General features: G+C 39.8%; 1 protein-coding gene across 1 annotated transcript in view; it reads right to left on the reverse strand.

Annotated features, from left to right (window-relative positions):
- Positions 1-19,887, reverse strand: part of CUNH8orf74 (chromosome unknown C8orf74 homolog) — a 41,320-nt gene extending 21,433 nt beyond the window's left edge. The window contains exons 1-2 of the mRNA XM_015888491.3: positions 19,834-19,887; positions 14,353-14,545 (exon numbers count right to left, since the gene is read on the reverse strand). Coding sequence (XP_015743977.3) covers positions 14,353-14,545; positions 19,834-19,881 — 241 coding nt within the window. The 5' untranslated portion in view covers positions 19,882-19,887. The remainder of the gene's footprint in view (positions 1-14,352; positions 14,546-19,833) is intronic.
- Positions 19,888-22,680: the final 2,793 nt, after the last annotated feature.

Consider the following 22,680-nt stretch of genomic DNA (forward strand, 5'->3'; position numbering starts at 1 on the left):
TAAGCAGTTTATTATGGCATAAACTTTTGTAAGCAAGCCCATGAAAGCTTATACATCAGAAGTTATTAGGCTTTTAAAATACTAGTTTCTTGGCTGTCATTATTATTATTATTATTATTATTATTCATTTTTTCTATTAAAACCCATATAAAGTTGCTTTAAAAAGTTGATAGCTAGATAGCCATGTACACACACACACACAAACACACACACACACAGACACAGAGGATGCAATATTTTCTTGCCTTTGTTAAGAGTCTATTTGCAATACAAAATACATAGAAAACAGGAATAACATCAGAAGATGTTTAAAAATAGGACCCAGGTTTTAAAGCTGGGAAAAACCTGCAGTTTAGCAAATATGTATCAGCCAGAACACATGCTGACATAAAATAAATCATCTGAAGACACCAGTGGCAATATTTAAATGGCTTTAATTGTAATGTTTTTGTTGTTTCAGTTTGTATTTACCTTTTTTGCTCTGGGAATCCTTTATAGGGCTTGGGGATAAATCAAACTAAATAGTGACAATGCAGAAAAGGTCCTATTCCAAGTATGTTCTTATGTCTTATGTTCTTCCACCAATTAAGGTGGAAGTGGGAGCAAACTGGAGGGCAAATGGCATTTGATCTCTTACAGGTCTTAGGGAATTGTGATTGTTCTTGATCCAACTTGGTGGCTTTCAGATATGATGCGCTGAAACTCCCATCATGTCATTTTTCCTGGGAATAATGAGAATTATAGTTCCAATGCAAGATGCTATGGTGGGGAAAGTTGTCGTAACGATCATCCACTTCTCACACAACTGGAGGCCTATGATTTACAGCTTGTAGCATGTGTCTCTGCTGTAAATGCATATCCACTTTTCCATAGTAACCCCTTGATGGGTGATAGCTGATCACATTATAAATCCAGCGAAAACTGAGCTATGTGCATAAGAATGCTTATTCTCTACATGGGGCTGCCCTTGAAGACCACCCAGAAGCTGCAGCTGGTTCAGAATGCAGTGGTGCAGGCAGTCACAGGTACATCTTGGTAAGTTACATCTGTGCTCTGAGAGCTGAAGTGGCTCCTAGTGCGCTCACAGGTGGAATTCAAAGTGCTTCTTTCATCTAAAACCCTCCACGGCATGGGGCCAGGTTATTTATGGGACCACATCTCCCAGTTTTTTTCTACCCTTCCCACTATGCCTGACAGGAGAGGCATGATCTGGGTCCCTTCAATTAAAGAATGTCTTCTTATGGGACCTCAGAAGTGTGCCTTTTCTGTCACAGTGCCTGCCCACTGGAACACCATATCCCCAAGATTAGATTGACCCCAAACCTGCCAGCCTTTTGTAAAGCACTGAAGACCTGAATGTGCTCCAGGGCCTGGGAGTCAGGAGGTTAGATCACCCACTGAGAGGTTTTTGTACCCTGTTTTGTCTGGGTTTACCTTCGGTGACCGCTGTAGGTTTTTACCCTTCGTTAATATTGTTTTTTACTGTTTTAACAGGTTGCTAGCTGCCCAGAGTCACATTCGCGAGATGGGCAGATATATTAAGCAACTAAATAAATAAATAAAAATAAGAACATGATTACATCAGCTGCAGGTGAAAAAACATCGTGGCACAATGGTTCTCTTGGAAGTGGAATGTTCTGTAGTGTAGACATGACAACAAAAATCCTAAAAACATCTCATCATTAAAAGGGGGGCCTGAGTGAAGCCTAGCATATTAAAGAGGTTACAACACTATTGTTCCCACTAGAGTCAAGAAGAAAGTGAATCTGCCTACAGCAAAACAAATGGAGGGAAATGTGTTCAACCAGCATAGGAGGACATATATAGATGACAAAAGGAAAGGAAGGCTTAGGCTTCACACTACTAAGAAACGTCTCAAATGAGGTGAGGGGCAACAAAGAGGCCTTGAACTAAGTGACTCACATAAGCAGGCTAGGCCACCAGATATAAAATGCCACACTGTCGCAGATGTCTACACAAACAAATTTGGCATTTCTTTCTTTCACAAACTGACACACATGTCTCTGCCTCCCAAAATAAGGTGACTGGAAATCAAGATGCAAATTACAAATCTGACCACTAGGGAATCTTGGCTTGTGTAAGCTTGACCCATATGTCAATTGAGATATCATCATGGGACAGGGTGGAGTCGGAGTCTCCTAACTATGATCCAGATCACTACACAAAAATGGCTTCAACCTACTTTGTAAATGGGGGAACCTGTGACTTTTTTTTTTAAGAATGCTGGTTTTATAGTGTCAAGGTAGATAGGAATAGTATTTTTATTTGGTATGCATTTATATGTAGCACTGTTCCATCAGCTCAGATAGGGTAGGCATGTTCCAGATCCCTTCCTGTAAATGATGCCATCTAGTGGGGCCTAGGCAGCATGCCTTCTCGGTGGCTGCCACTGCCCTATGGAAGACTCTTTCCCCTGAAATTCAGCAGGCCCCTATCCTCCTAGCCTTCTGGAAAGGCTTGAAGAGCTGGCTTTTCCAACAAGCACTAGGGTAAGGTGAGATTGGACCCCAGTAAAGTTGCCTGTTGATGTGTGGGGAATGCTGAGAGTTTTTGGACACCAGTGTGCCTTTTGCTCTTATTATTGCTGTTTATAAGCCATCCAGAGTTATAGTGCATAAATGAGTGGCTGTATAAGTCTTTTAAATAGATACATAAATAAATAACAATAAAATTCACAACATAGTGTAAAACAACACTACCATAATTTAAATTGAGTCAGGTACTACACCTGAAAAACGAAGATTATTCTAACTTCATAAAGATCCTGAACAAAGAAGAATTTTAAAGGCCTTTCCAAATCTTGGGAAACGAGATTCCAAATGTACCTTCAAAACATGAGGTAGCCATTCTGACATGTGGAAAATTAAGCAACCCTGACTGCACAATAGAGCTAAGCATACAGGAACATAAATTACAAGCAAACAGTTCAAGTAAGTGGTCTTTCCTGTATGCCCAGCCCAAAGAGTCAGCACCAGCATTTGGAACTGGTAATACTTCCAAAGACCCAGCCAACACAAAGATTGGCAGAAGGAAGAAAGAGGGATAAATTGGGAAAGGTCAAGGACCACACAAATTGCACTATTCTGGATCTCAAAGAAAGGGCAGAGAGCAGAGTCAGGAAGGGCTGCCAGCAAACTACTAATAGTCCAGACAAGACACCAGGAGGCAGGAACTAACTACTTGGCTGTGTCAATGATAAGAAATGGTTGAATGCTTTATATATTCAGCAGATAAAAGTGGTAAGTTTCTTACGGCTTTATTGATGAAAATCTTTACAGTAAATCTCTCATTGATTTAAAAAAAACTCCCAAATTTCACACTGGCAGCAACATTGGCTGCAGACATTCTTAAGAAATTCATTAAAAAAAAATGGGACAAGGAAAAATAAGGGTGATCAGGATACAATACAATAAGCTCTGTCTTGTCCAAATTTAGATTAAGGTAGTAGGAACAAATCCCAGCAAAGCAACTGCACCACATCATCCAAAACTAGGGGAGAGAAATGGATGTCACCAGAATATATATTATTATTCAATTATCAATATATACTGATAATTGAACTGAAAAAGAGAAATCAGAGGATCCAGCAACAAAGTATAGAAAGTGAACAAAAGTGGACCTAAAATTGAACCCTGAGGAACTCTTACAGATAAAGGGAAGGTCTAAGAGCAAAACTCTTCCATGTGACCAGAAAAGTATTATGAGAAATACGGGACTGAAAGCAATGAAAAGCCAAATCAACATCTAATGAGCAAAAGAAGCTAGTAAAATATGATGATCAAGGGTGTTAAATGCCAGAGGCTAATCCAGCAGCACCAGTGCTGATGACTAATAGTTTGTCTTAACTACTAGCAAATCATGACCAACGTGAGCCAGTGCTTAATCAGTAGAATGACTCACAAGAAACCATGATTTAAATGGGCCAATGAGATTATTTACTGGCTAATCAGAAAAAATGGAAAGGGACCAGTTTCTTGCTCAATAATTTTAAACAAAAACAAAAGAGGGTGAAGTTAGGTGTATCTCAGAAAGTCTGGAAAAATGCTTGGTGCAAAACAACCACTGACCTGTCTAGTGAAGAACAGGAGAAAGAAAGAGATATGTTTAAAAAAAGAAGTAAAGGGCATGTAATATATGGAACTTCAGAAGCTATTTTGGCTACCATTACTTTCATAATTGGACAAAAATAAAAAAGGAATGCGAAAAGCAAGGGTGAAAGGGAAAGATATAAGCAACTGAATGCAGTTTTCCAGAGAATAGCAAGGAGAGATAAGAAGGCCTTCTTAAATGAACAATGCAAAGAAATTGAGGAAAACAATAGAATGGGGAAGACTAGAGATCTCTACAAGAAAATTGGAGATATGAAAGGAACGTTTAGTGCAAAGATGGGCATGATAAAGGACAAAAAAGGCAGGGACCTAACAGAAGCAGAAGAGATTAAGAAGAGGTGGCAAGAATACACAGAAGAACTATACAAGAAAGATCTTAATGTCCCTGATGTCCACGCTGGTGTGATCACTGACCTTGAGCCAGACATCCTAGAGAGTGAAGTCAAGTGGGCCTTAGGAAGCATTGCTAACAACAAAGCTAGTGGAGATGACAGTATTCCAGCTGAGTTATTTAAAATACTAAAAGATGATGGTGTTAAAGTGCTGCACTCAATATGCCAGCAAGTTTGGAAAACGCAACAGTGGCCACGGGATTGGAAAAGGTCAGTTTATGTTCCAATTCCAAAGAAGGGCAACGCCAAAGAATGCTCAAACTATTGCACAATTGCACTCATTTCACATGCTAGCAAGGTTATGCTCAAAATCCTACAAGCTAGGCTTCAGCAATACATGAACCGAGAACTACCGGATGTACAAGCTGGGTTTCGAAGAGGCAGAGGAACTAGAGATCAAATCGCCAACATTCGCTGGATCATGGAGAAAGCACGAGAGTTCCAGAAAAATATCTACTTCTGCTTCATTGACTATGCAAAAGCCTTTGATTGTGTGGATCACAACAAACTGTGGCAAATTCTTAAAGAGATGGGAATACCAGACCACCTTACCTGTCTCCTGAGAAATCTGTATGCGGGCCAAGAAGCAACAGTCAGAACCGGTCATGGAACAACTGATTGGTTCAAAATAGGGAAAGGTGTACGACAAGGCTGTATACTGTCACCCTGCTTATTTAACCTATATGCAGAGTACATCATGAGAAATGCCAGGCTGGAAGAATCACAAGCCGGAATTAAGATTGCAGGGAGAATCATCAACAACCTCAGATATGCGGACGATACCACCCTAATGGCAGAAAGTGAAGAAGAACTAAAGAGCCTCTTGATGAGGGTGAAAGAGGAGAGTGCAAAAGCTGGCTTGAAACTCAACATTAAAAAAACTAAGATCATGGCATCTGGACCCATCAATTCCTGGCAAATAGAAGGGGTAGAAATGAAAGCAGTAACAGACTTCATTTATTTGGGCTCCAAGATCACCGCAGACGGAGACTGCAGCCATGAAATTAAAAGACGCTTGCTCCTTGGGAGGAAAGCTATGGCAAGCCTAGATAGCATATTAAAAAGCAGAGACCTCACCTTGCCGACAAAGATCCGCATAGTCAAAGCTATGGTTTTTCCAGTAGTAATGTATGGCTGTGAGAGCTGGACCATAAAGAAGGCGGAGCGCCGAAGAATTGATGCCTTTGAACTGTGGTGCTGGAGAAGACTCTTGAGAGTCCCCTGGACTGCTAGGAGGTCAAACCAGTCAATCTTAAAGGAAATCAACCCTGATTGCTCATTGGAAGGATCGATAATGAAGCTCAAGCTCAGATATTTTGGTCACCTAATGCGAAGAGAGATCTCTTTGGAGAAGACCCTGATGCTGGGAAAGATTGAAGGCAAAAGGAGAAGAGGACGGCAGAGGATGAGATGGTTAGATAGCATCACTGAAGCAATGAGCATGAAACTGAGCAAACTCAGGGAGGCAGTGAAGGACAGGAAGGCCTGTCGTGATGTGGTTCAAGGGGTCACGAAGAGTCAAGAGTCGGACACGACTTAACGACTGAACAACAACAAAAAAAGACTAGATGAAGAACAATGTAGGCCAATAGAAACAGTTTGCAAGTCCTGAATAGAGGCAGATGCCTGGAGCATTTCAATTTTTGACAAAGTATATCTCCCAAAGTCCCCAGATGTATGGAAAGAAGACTTTCAATAGCAACGGGTGGTGGAAATAAAGAGACTGGAATGTAACACAAAGTTGTCTAGGGAACTCAGCTTGAGCAGAATTTAAATTTTGCTAATAACATTCCTTGGCTTGTTTCAGCAATGCAAAAAAAATGGATAAGAGCTTTATGAAAGGAATCCTTATTGCCAGTGGAGGGGTCCTTTTCATATTTCCATTCTAATGTCCAAACATCAATTTGAATGTTCCATATGTCCAGAGACAGTCATTGATGGGGACTCCTTTTTAAGATTATGCAAAGGCTGGAGTCAAAAAGTCAACTGCAGTTCCAGTGGCAAAATTAAAGGCCATTGTCAATGCCTCAGGAGATTCAAATTCAGATGAAGGCCAGTGAGAATAAAAAAACAGCCAACACAGTATCAGAAAATGAGCTAAGCAACCTAGCGTGGATAGATCTAGTCAAAACATGTTGATAAGTTAGAGGAGAAAGGGGCATACCTTGAAAAGGAAAATGTAAAATGAAGTGGTCACATCGGGTTTCTATGAATAAATCATGAAATTTGGGGTACCAATCCTTAGCCCAAATTAAGATAATGCTATCATGAGAACATGTAAGAAGAGCCCCTCACAACTTCAGGTCAAAAGAAGTTTTCACTGAAGGAACATCCTTACCAAGTTAGGGCAAATCCTATGAATATTGAAATCCCCAGGCAGAAATAATAGAACATCTAGCTCTAACAAAGATAAAATATATGAGGAAAGTTCTTCAACAAATAAACTCTTAACACTAGGTGGAGAATATATAACTGGAATTAAGCATTGTACTGAGAATTTCATTTCAATAGCTAAGAATTCAAAGGAATAGCTACTGAAGATATAGACAGAAATTTGCAAACCTGGGTGTGTAATGAAGCCAGGCCACCAGGCCATCCTGAGCATCTGAGAGCATGTTCTAATTGGAATTTGCCTTGTGAAAGGACTACAACAGATCCCATATCATCAGGGTTTAACCAAATTTCATTGATAGCAGCAAATAAAACAGATCAATCAATTTCATAATCAGATGAAATCTAAACCTTCCTAATAATTGAGCAGGCATTCCATAACAAACACATGTCCACCAGGCACAACAAACATCCCCTCTTATTGTTCACATTTCCAGCATAAATTCAAGGTACCTTTATACATTTTAGACAATTTTTCTGGTGACAAATACCAATGATATATCATTTTATATAAATTCTCTTTAAGATTATAACATAATATAAATTTCAGTCCTTTCATCCACATATTTCCCATTATCCCATCTGTATATTATAACCAAATTTTTTAGCCCATTTTATCATACATTCTTTCACTTGTTGTTCTTCTGTTTCAAATTGCAATAAAAGTTTGTACATTTTAGCAATAAGATGATCATCATTTGTACATAATTCTGTTTTAAATTCAGTCTTAAAACATTCAAAAGCAAAAGTCCTTTTATCTACTTTAAATCTTTCTAATAATTGTACATAGGAAGACCATTGACACATGTATCCCTCTAATGTCAAATCTTCTCTTGATTTTATTTTGAGTTTTCCCTGGGAAACTTCTAATATGTCACCATAAATTAACCATTTATGTTTAGTTATCATTTCTCTTCTATAATATGCTTCTTATGGTGAAATCCACAAAGGTATTTTTGGACACAACCCAAATTTATATTTATTCCATATTCTCAGTATGACACATCTGACAAAATGATTTTTAAAATCTACATTAACTTTAGTTTTATCATACCATAAATAACCATGCCACCCAAACCTCAAATTGTGTTCTTCTAACTTCAACAATCTTCTATTTCTCAGCAGCACCCACTCTTTCATCCAAACTAAACAACAAACTGCAAGGTATAATTTCAAATCAGGTACCCCAAACCTCCTCTTTCTTTAACATCTTGTAACACCTTATATTTGACACATGGTTTGTTCCCCTGCCACACAAGTTTAGATGTGTCTTTCTGCCATTATTTAATTGGTACATCAGTTGTCAAAACAGCTTTGTCTGAAACAAAAATAACATTCCAGGCAAAACATTCATCTTAATCACAGAGATTCTCCCCAACAATGACAACTGTAATTTTTCCCACCTTAACCTATCTTTTTAAACTTCATTCCATGCCTTAACATAAGGATTCCATAGTATTTCCAAGAAAGAATCTGACAAGCATAAAACAAATGCAACAAAAATGTTGCTCAGCAACAGCATAGAATAAATAAAATAAGCAGTATAATTAAGATAATGAGAATTTAAAAGAGATAGCATTTAAAAGAAATAGTGTGACTAGAGGTTTCAACCCTTCATTGGGAGACAGATGAATCTCACAAACTAATAGCTCTTTTAGTAATGAAAGCCAAGGAGCATAGTGAAAAAATGGGACTAACATGAAATATAGAGAAGACCAAACTAATGACAACAGGTACAGCAACCAGTCTTAGAACTGACAATGAAGATATGGAAGTGTTGGATAGCTTCTGCCTTTTAGGATCAATTATCAACAGTGCTGCAGACTAGCACTTAGTAGAGTAGCCATGAAGTCCTTGGAAGAGATATTTGGTTGCTGGGTCATGTCTACAGCTACGAAGATCAGAATCATGCAGGCAATAGTTTTCCCTGTGATGCTCTATGGAAGTGATAGTTGGACTTTTGAAGAAGTCCATAATGCTGGGGAAGGTGGAAGAAAAGAGGAGAAGGAGAAGGAGAAGGAGAAGGAGAAGGAGCAGAAGCAGAAGCAGAAGCAGAAGCAGAAGCAGAAGCAGAAGCAGAAGCAGAAGCAGAAGCAGAAGCAGAAGCAGAAGCAGAAGCAGAAGCAGAAGCAGACTTGATTACAGTGGCAATGGGTACACCACTGGGAGACCTGTAGCACCAAATTGGGAACAGATCATTCTGGAGAAGGTCTGTCTATGTGGTCACTAACATTTGACACTGACCTGATGGCCCATAATGAATCAGTCAGTCAGTCAGTCAGTCAGTCAATCAATTCTGGTTAATATTCTTAATGTAATATTAATGGCATTGCCTTGCTTTAAAATGAATTAGATATCCACCACTCTTCAAAAGTTAATTGCCTTAATTGATGTGATGAAAATAGTTTACAAAGGAACCATTGAACCTGATTCCTCTGAAACCAAGTTCCAATTTGTGAGCAATTGTTTTGCATAACATATTCAGTAATAGTGTGATTTTCATCAGTAACTAAGTTTCTAATTTTATAAAATCTTCTATCTTGGAATTGACATATGTAACTTCATGCTTTAAAAATGAATGACCTAGGAAAGGAAAATGAGGAGAAAGTTCAAGAAGCAAAGATTGTTTCCACTTTATCCAAATTCCTGAAGTACAGTTTTGAGATAGTAGATATTTATTCATTAATGTCAGGGAAGAATGGTTCTATCCTAATCAAGAGGAGTCCAGTGCTAATTCAACTTGTACCACTGAATATTATTTGAATTTCTAATTATATACATTGATGTCTTAGTTGCAAGGCATCAAAATAATGTTTCAAATTTGCCTCCATGTTGCTTTTGTTTATATTGAATTATTAATCCAGTCCTAACCTGTTTACAGTTATACATAATTCTAAAAATTGTTTTGTGCCTTGTATGAAACCACATAAAATATAGTATACTATGTTATAAAAATCATGTTTCACATAATTACTCTGGATAGAAAAAGGTTTATTCATCAATTTTCTGCATGTTAAACTGTTCTCAATGGCTCAGGAGCAGACCAAAAAAGTGGCAACCTTTTTGTCTTTATGCTGAAACCTCATGAGCAAACGAAATGGAATCTACCAGCAGTGAGGAATGTGGGATCATTTGGATCTCCTCCCTGTCTGCACTTCTCAGTGACTCAAATTTCCCTAAATTCCAATATGACTCTGATGGACAACTGGGAGCTCAAGTTCTGTATGCAGCCACCTTTAAGAATTTTTCTGCTCCCTCCAACCCCAGCCTCAGCTGCTGTTAATTTTCAAAACATAAATAGTAGGACATCTGCAATAGTCTATTTAAGGATTATTTTTATTGCAAAGGTCTTGTTGATTGTTATTTTGTTTTAGTCTATGCTGCCCACAATCTCAACTGACTGGGGCAGTTTATAAATACTGTTCAATCAATCAATCAATCAATGTAAAGTTCAAAAATGGTATTAAGACTAATAAGAAGATAAAATCATCATCATCATCATCTCTCCCATAAACAGTATGGTAAGACGTAACTTACAGAAACCTATACCAGATCAGTTGTTGCCTGGGTCAACAAGGATGGCACTAGGTGTTGGAGTTCCTGGACATCTGGTGACAAGTGTGCTACAGGACTCAGGACTGGCTGAGCAACCAGGGCCAGCAGCTGTAGGACTACTAGAAGAAAACTTGTTTACCCATTGCAAATGTATGAAGACTGAAAGCAAACAAATAATTATCTGCTGTTACAAATCAAGTCCAACAAGAAGAAAATATCTGAAAAGAATGCACCAGTTCTGGAAAGAACAACATCCAGAATCAGAAATAACAGAACAGAGGCTAGCAGATCAGCATCAATTTATAATATGAAATAAAGTATTCACAGAAGTAGAATTAGAAGAACTGCAAAGGTCTATCCAGGGCAAAGAAATTAAAGTCTTGCCAGTAGTAGCTCAGACTGTAGAGGCAAACCAGGGGGAGTCAGTAGTAGAGGAAGCCAACATTGCTATTAAACTGTTTTCATTCCCAAACCAGGCACCCTCTCCTCTGTCTTCCCCTTAGAAAGAGCAAAGTCTTCTAACTGAAAAACAAGAGAAACCGAAACAAAGAATAACTGACCATCTAAAACAGCACAAAAACAACAGAATAAGGTTGCCTGCATTGTTACAAAGAAACAGCTGGCACAAGTATTAAAAGATGTCAATACTGTAATATCAAATATAAGCGCCAGCTCACTGCAAGAAACAAACCAACTGATGTACAGCTGCAGTTATGACTGAAGATCTTGGATGCAAAATCAGCAAAGAAGACAAGAAGTCAAACAGTGCATCACCAAAATGGAAGATCAGGTCAGAAAATAAGATCAGCATGCTAAGATCAGATGCAAGCAAGCTAGAGCAGATGAAAGAAAAGAAGCTGAAGAACAAAAAAACCAAAGAATACCTGATCAAGAAATATCACCTAGAAACAAGGAAGACCAAGGAAGCACTGGAAATAATAAAGCAGCAAATAACAGCCATAACCAAGATCAGCAGATACGAAGCTCAAATTGCACACTATAGGCAGAATCTCCAATTTCAGTCAAATCAGAAAAGTTTCTACCAATCCATCAATGGAGAGACTGCAGTGAACCAGCCAACACCTGACAAAGAAGAAACAGTGCAATTCTGGGCACAGCTATGGGACAACCCAAAGAAATACAAGAATGCAGCTTGGATAAAGGAGGTGGATAAGAATAAAAAAGAAGCTGAAATGAAAGAACTTGTAATAACAGCAGAAATGGTGGAGAAAAGGGCAAGGAAGATCAAGAACTGGTTAGCACCAGGTGAAGCATCTGACTGGTCTGCACCCACTCATTGCCAAGCAGTTTAACAACATACTACAAGGAGGTGAAATTGAAGATTGGTTAACATCTGACAAAACCTACCTGATCATGAAAGATCCAATAAAAGTGGCAGCAATAGGCAACTACGGGCCAATTACAGTACCTGCTTACCAACAACTTTCAAATTGCTAACTGGTATGGTAGTTGATGCAGTCCAACAGCATCTAGTTGAAAACAAGCTTTTGCCATCTGAGCAGAAAGGAAACTGCCCAAACCACAGAGGAACAAAAGAACAGCATTTAATTGACAAGATGATTTTGGAAAACTGTAAGAGAAGGAAGACCAACTTGAATGTAGCTTGGATTGATTACAAGAAGGCATTCTACTCCCTGCCACATGACTGGATAATCAAGTGCCTAGAAATAACAGGAGTCAATAAAAACATCAGAAGCTTTGTGCAAAGATTAATGGCACAATGGAAGACACAGTTGCTGATCAATGATGATAGACTGGGAGAGGTTAACATCAAGATAGGAATCTTTCAAGGAGACTTACTATCACCACTACTGTTTGTCATTACATTGATTCCTCTGTCAACAATACTGAACTAGTCAGGCCATGGCTATCAAACATCAAAAACATCTCCCAGGCTATCCCACCTCCTTTACATGGATGATCAGAAGCTGTATAGAAAAACACCATCTGAAATGGAATCGCTGCTCAACCCTGTCCAAATATACAGCCAAGATATTGCAATGGAGTTTGGACTGGGCAAATGTGCCACCCTTACTATCAACAGGGGGAAATAGTGAAAACTGAAGGAATGGAAATAACATCAAGAGTCTGGATGAAGAAGATCACTACAAATACCTGGGCACCCTTCAAGCTGAAAACATCAAGCACACTGAAGTCAAGAAGAAGGTTAGTAGTAAATATATCTTAACGAGTGAAGAGCGAAGAAGATCTTAAAGTCAAACTCAGTGGAGGAAATACTGTCAAGGCAATTAACACCTGGGCAATTCCAGTCATTAGTGGACTGGACTAAAGCAGAACTAGAAGCCCTGGATAGGAAGACCAGAAAAATAATGATAATTAATCATGTCCTTCATCCATACAGTGATATTGACAGACTCTACTTACCAAGGAGCAAAGGTGAGTGTAGAAAGTTGCAAGTACACCAGACAATTGAAGAAAAAGAAAAACAGGGCATTGGAAGAATATCTGAAGGACAGTGAAGAAGATGCACTGAAGCTAGTACACCATGATGGCTTACTGAATACTGAAGAGACTAAACTGGCCTACAAAAAATACCCAATGAAGAATAGAAAAGAGACATGGCAAGGCAAAGTATTACATGGCCAGTACATTAAAAAAAAACTAGCAGGCAAAGCAGATAACAACAAGACCTGGCAATGACTAAGAGCAGGCAAGTTGAAGAAAGAGACGGAGAGGCTAATTCTGGCTGCACAAGACCAAGTCTTAACAAATGCATATAAAGCCAGAATTGAGAAGACAATAACAGACAACAAATGCTGCCTCTGCAAAGAAGCAGAAGACACAGTGGACCACCTAGTTAGCTGGTGCAAGAAGATCTCAAACACTAATTACAAACAACAGCATGACAAAGTAGCAACAACGGTGCACTGAAATATCTGCAAGAAATACCAGTTGCCTGCAGGCAAGAACTGGTGGGACCAGAAAATAGACAGAGTATTAGAAAATGAAGAAGCCAAAGTGCTCTGGAACTTTAGAATTCAAACAGACAAGCACCTGCCACACAACACCCCAGACTTAACAACTGTTGATAAGAAAGAAAAAAAAGTCTGGATAGTGGACATTGCAATACCTGGAGACAGCAGAAGAGAAGAGAAAGAACTGGAGAAAATCACAAAATACAAAGACCTGCAAATAGAAGTAGAACAACTATGGGAAAAGAAAGCAAAGATAGTGCCAATAGTTATAAGCACCTTGGGTGCAATCCCAAAATATCTGGAGCACCACTTGAGCACCATCGGCATTGACAAAATCACCATCAGTCAATTTCAAAAGGCAGCTTTACTTGGAACAGCTTATATCCTACAACACCACCTTTAACGCCATCAAACAACAACATCTGCCTATCCCAGGTCCTTGGGAAGGACTTGACAGGTGGACAAAAATGCCAAATCCAGTCTAAACATCTGGCTGACTATGCAACCAACCATAAGGTAAACAGGAGGAGGAGGAGGAGGAGGAAGAGGAGGGAGGGAGGGAGGGAGGGAGGGAGGGAGGGAGGAAGGAAGGAAGGAAGGAAGGAAGGAAGGAAGGAAGGAAGGAAGGAAGGAAGGAAGGAAGGAAGGAAGGAAGGAAATTAACTCACTAAAAATGTTTTTGGTATTTAAGGAGTTTCACCTGGACTGGCCTCATTTTCTCCATTGATTTTACTACTCCCACTCCCCCCTCGTTTCTTCCACATCAGGCACTGACATATTCCACAAACAGCCCTGAGCCCCTGAAGACCACACATTTGTTACCTATAAAAGGAGGTACAAAATTGACTCACCTCAGCCCAAATGTTTCCTTCACAGCTGAAACTCTTGCAGTGTACACTTTTTGTGACAAATGCAATCTTGGCTCACCTTGGGTTTCCTCCAATAGCTCCCCTGTCAACTTTCCCACTTCTGCTACAGCTGGCCAGGACAAGCCCTTCTCAGCAGCAAACACCAGGCTGTGGTAATGGGCATCGAGTTGGATGCTCTGCCGCACTTCCTGAATTTCATCAAACTTCCTCCACCCCAGCAAATCTCTTAGAGACAGGCGACCATTTTTCTGCTGAAGAAAGCACCAAACAAGAAAAGTTGTTAGTATGTGGCACTGTTCCATGTGCACCATGGAAGAAGTTAAGAAAACACAAACCAATATGCAGGATCAAATTTGCCCAGCCTTCTGCCCCCACAGTGGTCAATTAGTTTGTTCTGGGAAGTTTACAAATTCAACAGCTCCTGCATGGCTATTTCCACACTGATGATTTACAGCATCTTCAATTTCAGCCAGCCATTGCTGTACCAATATATCAGTAATGAAGACAGCCTTTATATCATCAAAGCAATGATGTTACAAAATGTGCTAAATCACTAGTATGGGAATGCCCTGTAACTCTAATGAGTAATAGCCAGTGATGCTGCATTATTCTAACTTTTCTTTTTACAGGTCTGGCTTGTTTGTGAAGAGACAGTCCTGGAAATAAGTTCCCAATCCAGCACAAAACTAAGCATGCTTAAATCTGGTTGGGTTCAGGTATTGCATTAAACCAGTCATGGCTTCCTGACTAAGCCATATGGTCATGGTTCACATATAACACTAGCTCAAGATTAAGGATTTTTTTTTAGGTACAAGGAATGTATTTGGAAATGTAAGAAAATAAATTTCAAGTTTCAAAATGTTATCAGCAGGCAACTTACATCTGAAGCATTCTTGAAACTCAACTTTCCTGTGATTCTGCACAGCTTTTTTTTTTTTTAAATGGTGCATGGAGAAGTGCTTGTTGTTAGTAGCACAGAAGGTGGTGATGTGTGCTTGTGTTCCTTTAGTCAATGGGTGATGAGGTTTGTCAAACCAGCTGTACGGAATGTTGAAGGAGGCTTTGAATGTGCTCTGGTCAGGAGCTGATGTTCGATGCAAGGCAAGGTAAGATTATGTACTGTGGCAAGACATAGAATAGAAGACTGTGGCCTGCTCCTAGTAAAGAGTTGAAAGTTGTCCCACAATGGACACACTCATTCTGGCACAGCAGCAGCAAAGGTCCAGTTGAAAGTCCATCATTTTGAAGATTGCAGTGGGATGGGTGGAGTTATTGCAACAGGACAATTGGTGACTGCTAAGCACCAGTCCTTCAGCAAGAGAGGCCTTCCTTATGGTGGCATTGCGATGAGGAGCTAGAGGAGCTAGATGGGGTTTGGTGGAAGTGCAAGTGCTTGAGCCCCACAGTTGCTTGGGCACTGGACTTCTGCATTTACAGCCAATTCCCACCTGGCCAGTTTATTTTGGAGGATCATCTATTGGCCAGCTACCAGGTTTGCCTGTGGGACTCTCTACTGGACTGCTTGCTGGACTTTCTGCTTGTCTGCTTGTCTGCCTGCTGGACTGTTGGTGTTGACAGGGGGAAGAGGTCAAGCCTAAGCCCATGATTTGTGAGGTGCCAAAGGGTCAACACTCTCACCCCTCCTATTTAACATCTATATAAAGCTACTAGGTGAGGTCACCCATCCACACAGGGTCAGGTATCATCAGTTGTATATTTCACTTCTATGACAACCAACTGATGCTGCCAAGGGCCTGTCTCAGGGCCTGGAGGCTATTGGGGTCTCAGTGGAGAGGAACAGGCTTAGACTCAACCTGACAAGAGTGGTTGCTCATAGTTCTTCTGGTGTTGTGGATTTTCCCCCTTTAGTTCTGAATGGGTTGTACTTGTCCAGACATAACTGTAACACATGAGCTGCATTGGTTACCAGTAAGCTTCCAAGTGCAATTCAGGATGCTGGCTATTACTTATTCAGCCCTTCATGGTATGGGGCCTGGTTATCTGAGGGACCACCTGTCTCCCATTGCTTCAGCCTATCTTGTAAGATTCAACAGAGTTGACGTGCTCTGGGTCCCATCACTAAAGCAATACCATCTGATGGCATTCAGTCAAGGACAGCTTACTACTCCTCTCTAGATCACTGGTTCCCCCATCAAATTGCTATACAATTAATCATACATCTACACACACACACGCATCAATGAAGAAGCGCAGAAATAAAAAAATATGTATTTAAAGTAAGTAAAGATAATTAGGGAGCATCTGGCTACCATGCATGAGTTTTAGTCTCTAGGAACAAACCAATTACATCCAAGAGTCTAGAAGTTTTCTGATGTTATCTCGGAGCCTCCTTCTTTGAGCTTTCAGAAATCATGGTGGATGGCCTAAAGGATTGGAGTAGAGCAAATGTTACTCCAATTTTCCAAAAGGGGAAAAAGAGCACTGGTGTAACTAAAGTTTGGTCAACTTAATAACAATACTAAGCAAAACCCTGTAACAGATTATTAAATGGTTGGTTTGTGAGCATTTGTTGGGTTGTGAGCATTTAGAAAATAATGCATTGCTTAGTAAGAGCCAGCATGAACTATTGAGAACAAGACATGCTAAACTAAACTGTTCACTAGTTTTGATAGTGACCCTGGGAATGGGGTGGACACAGTGTACTTTGACTTCAGTTAATTATTCAGCAAAGTCTCCCATGAGATTCTAGCAGAGGAGATGGCAAAATGTGGGCTGGACTATGCTACCATTAGATAGATGCAGAGCTGGTTGAACAATCATCCCCAGCAAGTGAGGCCAATGGTTCTGTATCAAGCTGGCTCACTGCAGTGCTTCCTTATAGGCCCTGTACTGCTTAACATATAGATCAATGACTTGGATGAGTGGTGAGAAACTATGATTATCAGTTATACAGACAACACAAACATATATGGGATATCAAACACCTTGGAGGACATTCAGGAGGACCTTGACAAAGAAGAAATGCAAAGTTTTACATTTGTGTAGGAAAAATTAAAGGCAGGAATACAGGATAGTGAGGACCATACTAGGCAGCAGTAAGTACAAAAAAGGATGTGGATGTCTTGGTGGATCACAAGCAGAACATGTACCAGCAAGGCGATGCAGCTGTAAAAAAAGCAAATGCTAGGCTGCATCAATGGAAGTACAATGCCAAAATCAAGAAAAGTCACTATTTCTCTCAATTCTGGGTTGGTTATAGTCTAATGTTAGACCACACTTAGAATATTGCACCCAGTTCTAAGCATCACAACATTGGAAGAACATAGACAAACTAGATTCAGTTCAGAGGGAATCAACTAAGACAATAGAGCATGGACGGAAAAACGAAGAGGAATGGTTGGAGGTACCAGATATGTTTAGTATGGAAGTTAGAAGGCTGCAAAGAGATGATAGATGCCTTCAAGAATCTGTATAATTGGTCATGAAGGAGACGGGGCAGAATTGTTCAGCGTTGATCCAGAAAACAGGGCAGGAAACCATGAGTTTAAATTATAAAGAAGTGGATTTCAGTTGGATGTCAAGAAAAAAAATGTAATGGTAAAAGCTGTTCAAAAACCTCTCCTTCACTGGAAGGGTTTAAATGGAGGCTGGATAGTAATCAGTCAGGATGCTATACTAGTCAACCGCTGCACTGGGCAGGGGGTTGAACTAAATGGTCTCCAGGGTTCCTTCCAGCTGAGCATTTGTTTTCTTTTCATAGTCAAACATGTAGGCTTTTATTTATTTTAAATGTGGACTTTCTACAAGTAAATTCAGACTTAAGGGGCAAAGGTTTTGACTATGGGACTATGTTCAACAAACAGGCTTAACTAAGCTAAAATGAGGGTGGGACATTTGCTTTTCAACATGTTGCAGAACTCAACCATTAGCTTATCAAAGAAACACAGAAAACTCTTTCTTGCAATCTGGCAGTCACCCAGATTTTTGTAGGACGAATCTGTTAGCTTTAACAGATCATCACATTAAACCACAATGCTTTATCTGTTTGGACAGAATATGTTATATGAACATCATAACTAGGTTTTGTTAAGCCAAGATAAAATTTTCTGTGAATGTGGTCAAATATGTTCCTTCAAAAGACACTGAAAAAGAGTGCACTAAAGGACACTAAAGGAGCTACATAAAAAAGAACTCTGTCATCCGACTGAGTTTTGCTCTCAATTCTGAAACAGTCTAGTGGGAAAAGAATCTGCCTGAGAGTATTTCCTTTTATACAGTTCTAAAAATGCAGATGACACTGGGATGTTTCATCTGGCTACATAGTTTGTAGAAGAGTTCAGCCTGCAAAGGGTTTTAGCGATGCTGAAGTTGCATTCTGAATTGTAGATTCTGCTTTAATCAGAGGGATGAACTAGATTAACTTTTAAAATCTCTGCCAGTTATAAAGTTCTAATTCTGTGGCTGGCTTCACACTTCACATTAAAACATTGTTTTAACCTGAGTTTTCTGAACCAGCCATAGTGGCCTGGCTCATACCTTATAATCAGCCACAAACCATGGTTTGCAAAACACAATACCTGGGATCACACAACACAGTATTTAACAAAAAACATATTATGGATTAGGGCAATTTATAAATAAATAACCAAATTTGAAAATCTTGCCTATAATGCTAATTCATTTGTTTTATTCTGCTTGAGTTGAACCGCTCCAGACCATGGACAATAATAATCATTTTTAAAAAATTATATAGAATATACACCATCAAAATCATAATCAAACTGGGACTGTTCAAAAGCAATTGTACTTTTTTTTCTAGTGATGTGTCACCGCAGTATAATTATATTTTTACCATTGTGATTTTTGAAAAAAAACACAGAGCAAAATATAAATGGGAAACTTTAGTAGACAAACACAGGTTTAAATCTCCACTTTGCCGCCGAGTAAGTGGAGCCACTCACATTCTTCGTCTCTCTGGACAATCCCTTACACCAGCCCGAGCTGATGAATGATGAACATGTAATATATAAGTGGATAAAGGTTAGGAAGTCAAATATCCAAACAATCCAAGAATCCAGTAGTTAATTTCATTGTTCTGAAAAAAGAGAAACCTCTGCCATCAGGTTCAACCTCTCTCTTTCTCACACGCAAACACCCGAAATCCACTGTGAAAAACCCCTCCCTGGATTTAAAATGTCATATCAGAGCGAACCCTAACCATTCAACTGCACAGTCAGAATTTGGTTGAGGCATCTGAGGCTGCTGTAACCAGTGCATCTCCTGGTACTTTTAAAATCAACAGACACTGTGCAGCAGCATTTTCCTGACCACATTTTCTAGGCTAGAAAAAAAGTCGAAAAAGCAGTGAGGAAAAACAGAAAGTTTACGAACACAAGCCTCCAAGATTTCTCCAGGAGAAGGCAGGAAGGTTTCTGAAGCTTTCTTTAGAACTCCTCCTGGTTTCCATGGGAATGGAATCGGCAAACAGCTTCAGATATTATATTTCGCCAAGATTTTCTGGGGCTATCCCTTCCCCTCGGCCATGATCACCTTCAACTTTTTCCTGTCTTTTATTTACCTGTAGCTCAAGGACAGCCTTAACACCCTCTGCAGATAAATTGGCCATCCTTCTCGGGATTGGTTGCTAGGAGACGCTGGCTTACGATACAAACCATGGAGGGAAAGGTTCTGCTACAGCCACACACTCACTCCCTTCCAGATTACGGCTCTTAATGGCAGCGAGTCTTCACCTTTGTATCTTACGTCCATCGGCCTATCAAAGGATCCAGTGGAGATAAAAAAAAAACCACTTTTTTGGATAGAGAGTTATGCATTTATGATCAGTTTAAATGCTCAGATACAAATGTATGGTAGAGATTTAAAGTTTTAGTGACTTACCTAGTGTCCCATGGGCGCGATTTATGAGCCCCATCCATGGTCCACATGCCACCAGTTGAGGGCGGCTATCTTAAGGCATCTGAAAAGCCACAATTGCATGTCACAGCACTGCTGGTAGCTTCAGACAGGGTTTGAATGCCTGGCCCAGATTGTACCGGGTTTGAGAAACATGCACAGAAGCTGATTTTGTGGCTCTTGACCAGAAATGCCACTTCTGACTTCAACTCCAAATTTCTATTTTAAAGATTCACTGCAGTCTCTGAACATTGTAGGAGAATTATTCCATGGCTCTTGTTAACTGCTTTTGCAGGATTTGGGCATAATTCCCACTGAATTAAACACAGAAAGTTCTGATTCACCAAACGGAAGACTGGTAAAGCCCCATCTCGGTTACTGGAATGGCTGACCTGGGTCTGCAGCACTTCAGATTGTGGAGAACCCTAGACTCCTCAGTGATCTCCTACATACAAACAAATCCTCCCACTAAACAACATGCAAAATGCAACATCAGATCAGAAAACAAGGGTAATCTAGGGTTTGAGGCCAGGGAGTTTATATTAGTTTTATGTAGAGGAATATTCCACTATATTCCCAAAGGCAGCACTGCTCCACAAGTTGCATTGGTTGCCAGTATGCTTCTGAGTTCAATTCAAGGTGCTGGTTGTCACCTTTAAAGCCCTTCATGGTTTGGAGCTCCGTTACTTGCAAGACTGTCTCTCCCTGGTTGTATCTACCTGTCCTGTCAGATCCAAGAGGAGAGGCATGCTCTGGGTCCTGTCCATTAGGGAGTGTCACCTGGTGGGACCCAGAAGAGAGCCTTTTCTGTTGGGGCATCCACCCTCTGGAACATCATTCCCTCGAGATTAGACTTGCCCCAACCCTGCTGGCTTTTTGCAAAGCCTTGAAGACCTGCTTTTGTTACTGAGCCTGGGGCCCTGGCCACATGATAGAGCTTGTATCATGGCTGTATTAATTGTTGTTGACTGGCTTCTTATCTTAGTTGCTGTATATGTTATTTATTATAATGTTTTTATCTTGTTTTTATTTATTGTTAGCCCAGAGTTATGTTTGTGAGATGGGTAGCCATATAAATTGAACAAATAAAATAAAATTAATAAGTAAAATAATGTGAGCTCCACCTTCAGGTCCAGATAAAGGTTTCCCATTGACAATTAGGCCTCAAACAATTTGGAAAGTGTGCATAATTAGACAACGTGAGCACCAACTAAACTGTCTTTTGTGACAAAATTAGTATTGATATATTTCATTTTCCTTATGCACACATTGGTCTCACAGCAGCTTTGCAACTGATCCAGAAAAGTAGCACTGCGCTCACATAATGTTGAATATAGCCCTATGATCATACTTCTTAACATCTCTGTACTTTTAAAGTAAAAGGCAAACAACTGAGCAAGGTTCTTGTATCTTGTTAGGTACAAGAGTCATAGAATCATAGTGTCAAAAGCATTCTTAGGAGATCATTGAATCCAGACCACTGCTCATGAAGGAACTGCTAAAGCCTTTTGGACAAATGGCTAGCCAGCCTCTGATTGAAGATCTCCAGGGAAGGAGAACATGCCATTTCATAAGGCAATTGCTTGACAGCAATTACTGTCAGGAAATTCCTCATAGTATCTAACTTGAATCTATGTCATTTCAACCCATGATCTGGATTCAATGTTTCTGTTATTTCTCCTCAAAATAGCATTTCCCTTTTTAGCAGCTGCACACAGAGTTGGCTCTTGTTCAGCTGGTGAACTATTAGGACACTCACATCTTTTTCACATGTATTACTGCCAAGCCATGTCTCCCCTGTCTCCTATCCCCTACCTGTCTTGTAATTTTCTCTCTTCTTTTTTTCTCCCCAGATGATAGACTTCACATTCTCCCTGTTAATTTCCATCCTGTTTGTTTTGGCCCACTGTTCAAACCTGTTTAGAGTTTTTTTTAATCTTCTATTTCTCTTTTAAAGTATTAGCCGCTCCTCCTAATTTTGCAGATTTGATCATTGTCCCCTCAACCTCTTCATCCAAGTCATTCATTAAAAAGTTGAACAACAACCCACTGATGTGGAGCCACATACAGGTACTGTCTGGGTACAACTTCAGCCAGTAATAAATCCATCTAACCGTTGTATCATCTAGCCCATCCTTTACCATATTATTAATGAGAATATAATGAGCTATATTGCTGAATGTTTTGTAACATCAAGGTACACTATGTTCACCTCATTCCACCAATCTATTAAGTTAGTAACTGTGCTAAAAAAAAGGAGCTAAAATAAGTCTGCCATGACTTCTTTGTGATACAGCCATGCTGGCTCTTGTTAGTTGCTGCATTCCTACCCAAGTATGAACATACTATATTTATGAATATGCAATGTAGCAATCTGCTTGGAGATCTTTCCCAATAGAAATATCAAACCAATAGGTCTGTAATTTCCTGAGTTCATCTTCTTCCTTTTTTTGAAGATAGAAACAACATTTGCTTTCTTCCAGTCTTCTGGGACCTCTCTAGGCCTCCACGA

The sequence above is a fragment of the Python bivittatus genome, unplaced genomic scaffold (genome assembly GCF_059951505.1).
Source record: "Python bivittatus isolate LINGU-HERP-01145 unplaced genomic scaffold, Pbiv_v1 ctg000690_np1212, whole genome shotgun sequence".
Taxonomy (NCBI): Eukaryota; Metazoa; Chordata; class Lepidosauria; order Squamata; family Pythonidae; genus Python; species Python bivittatus.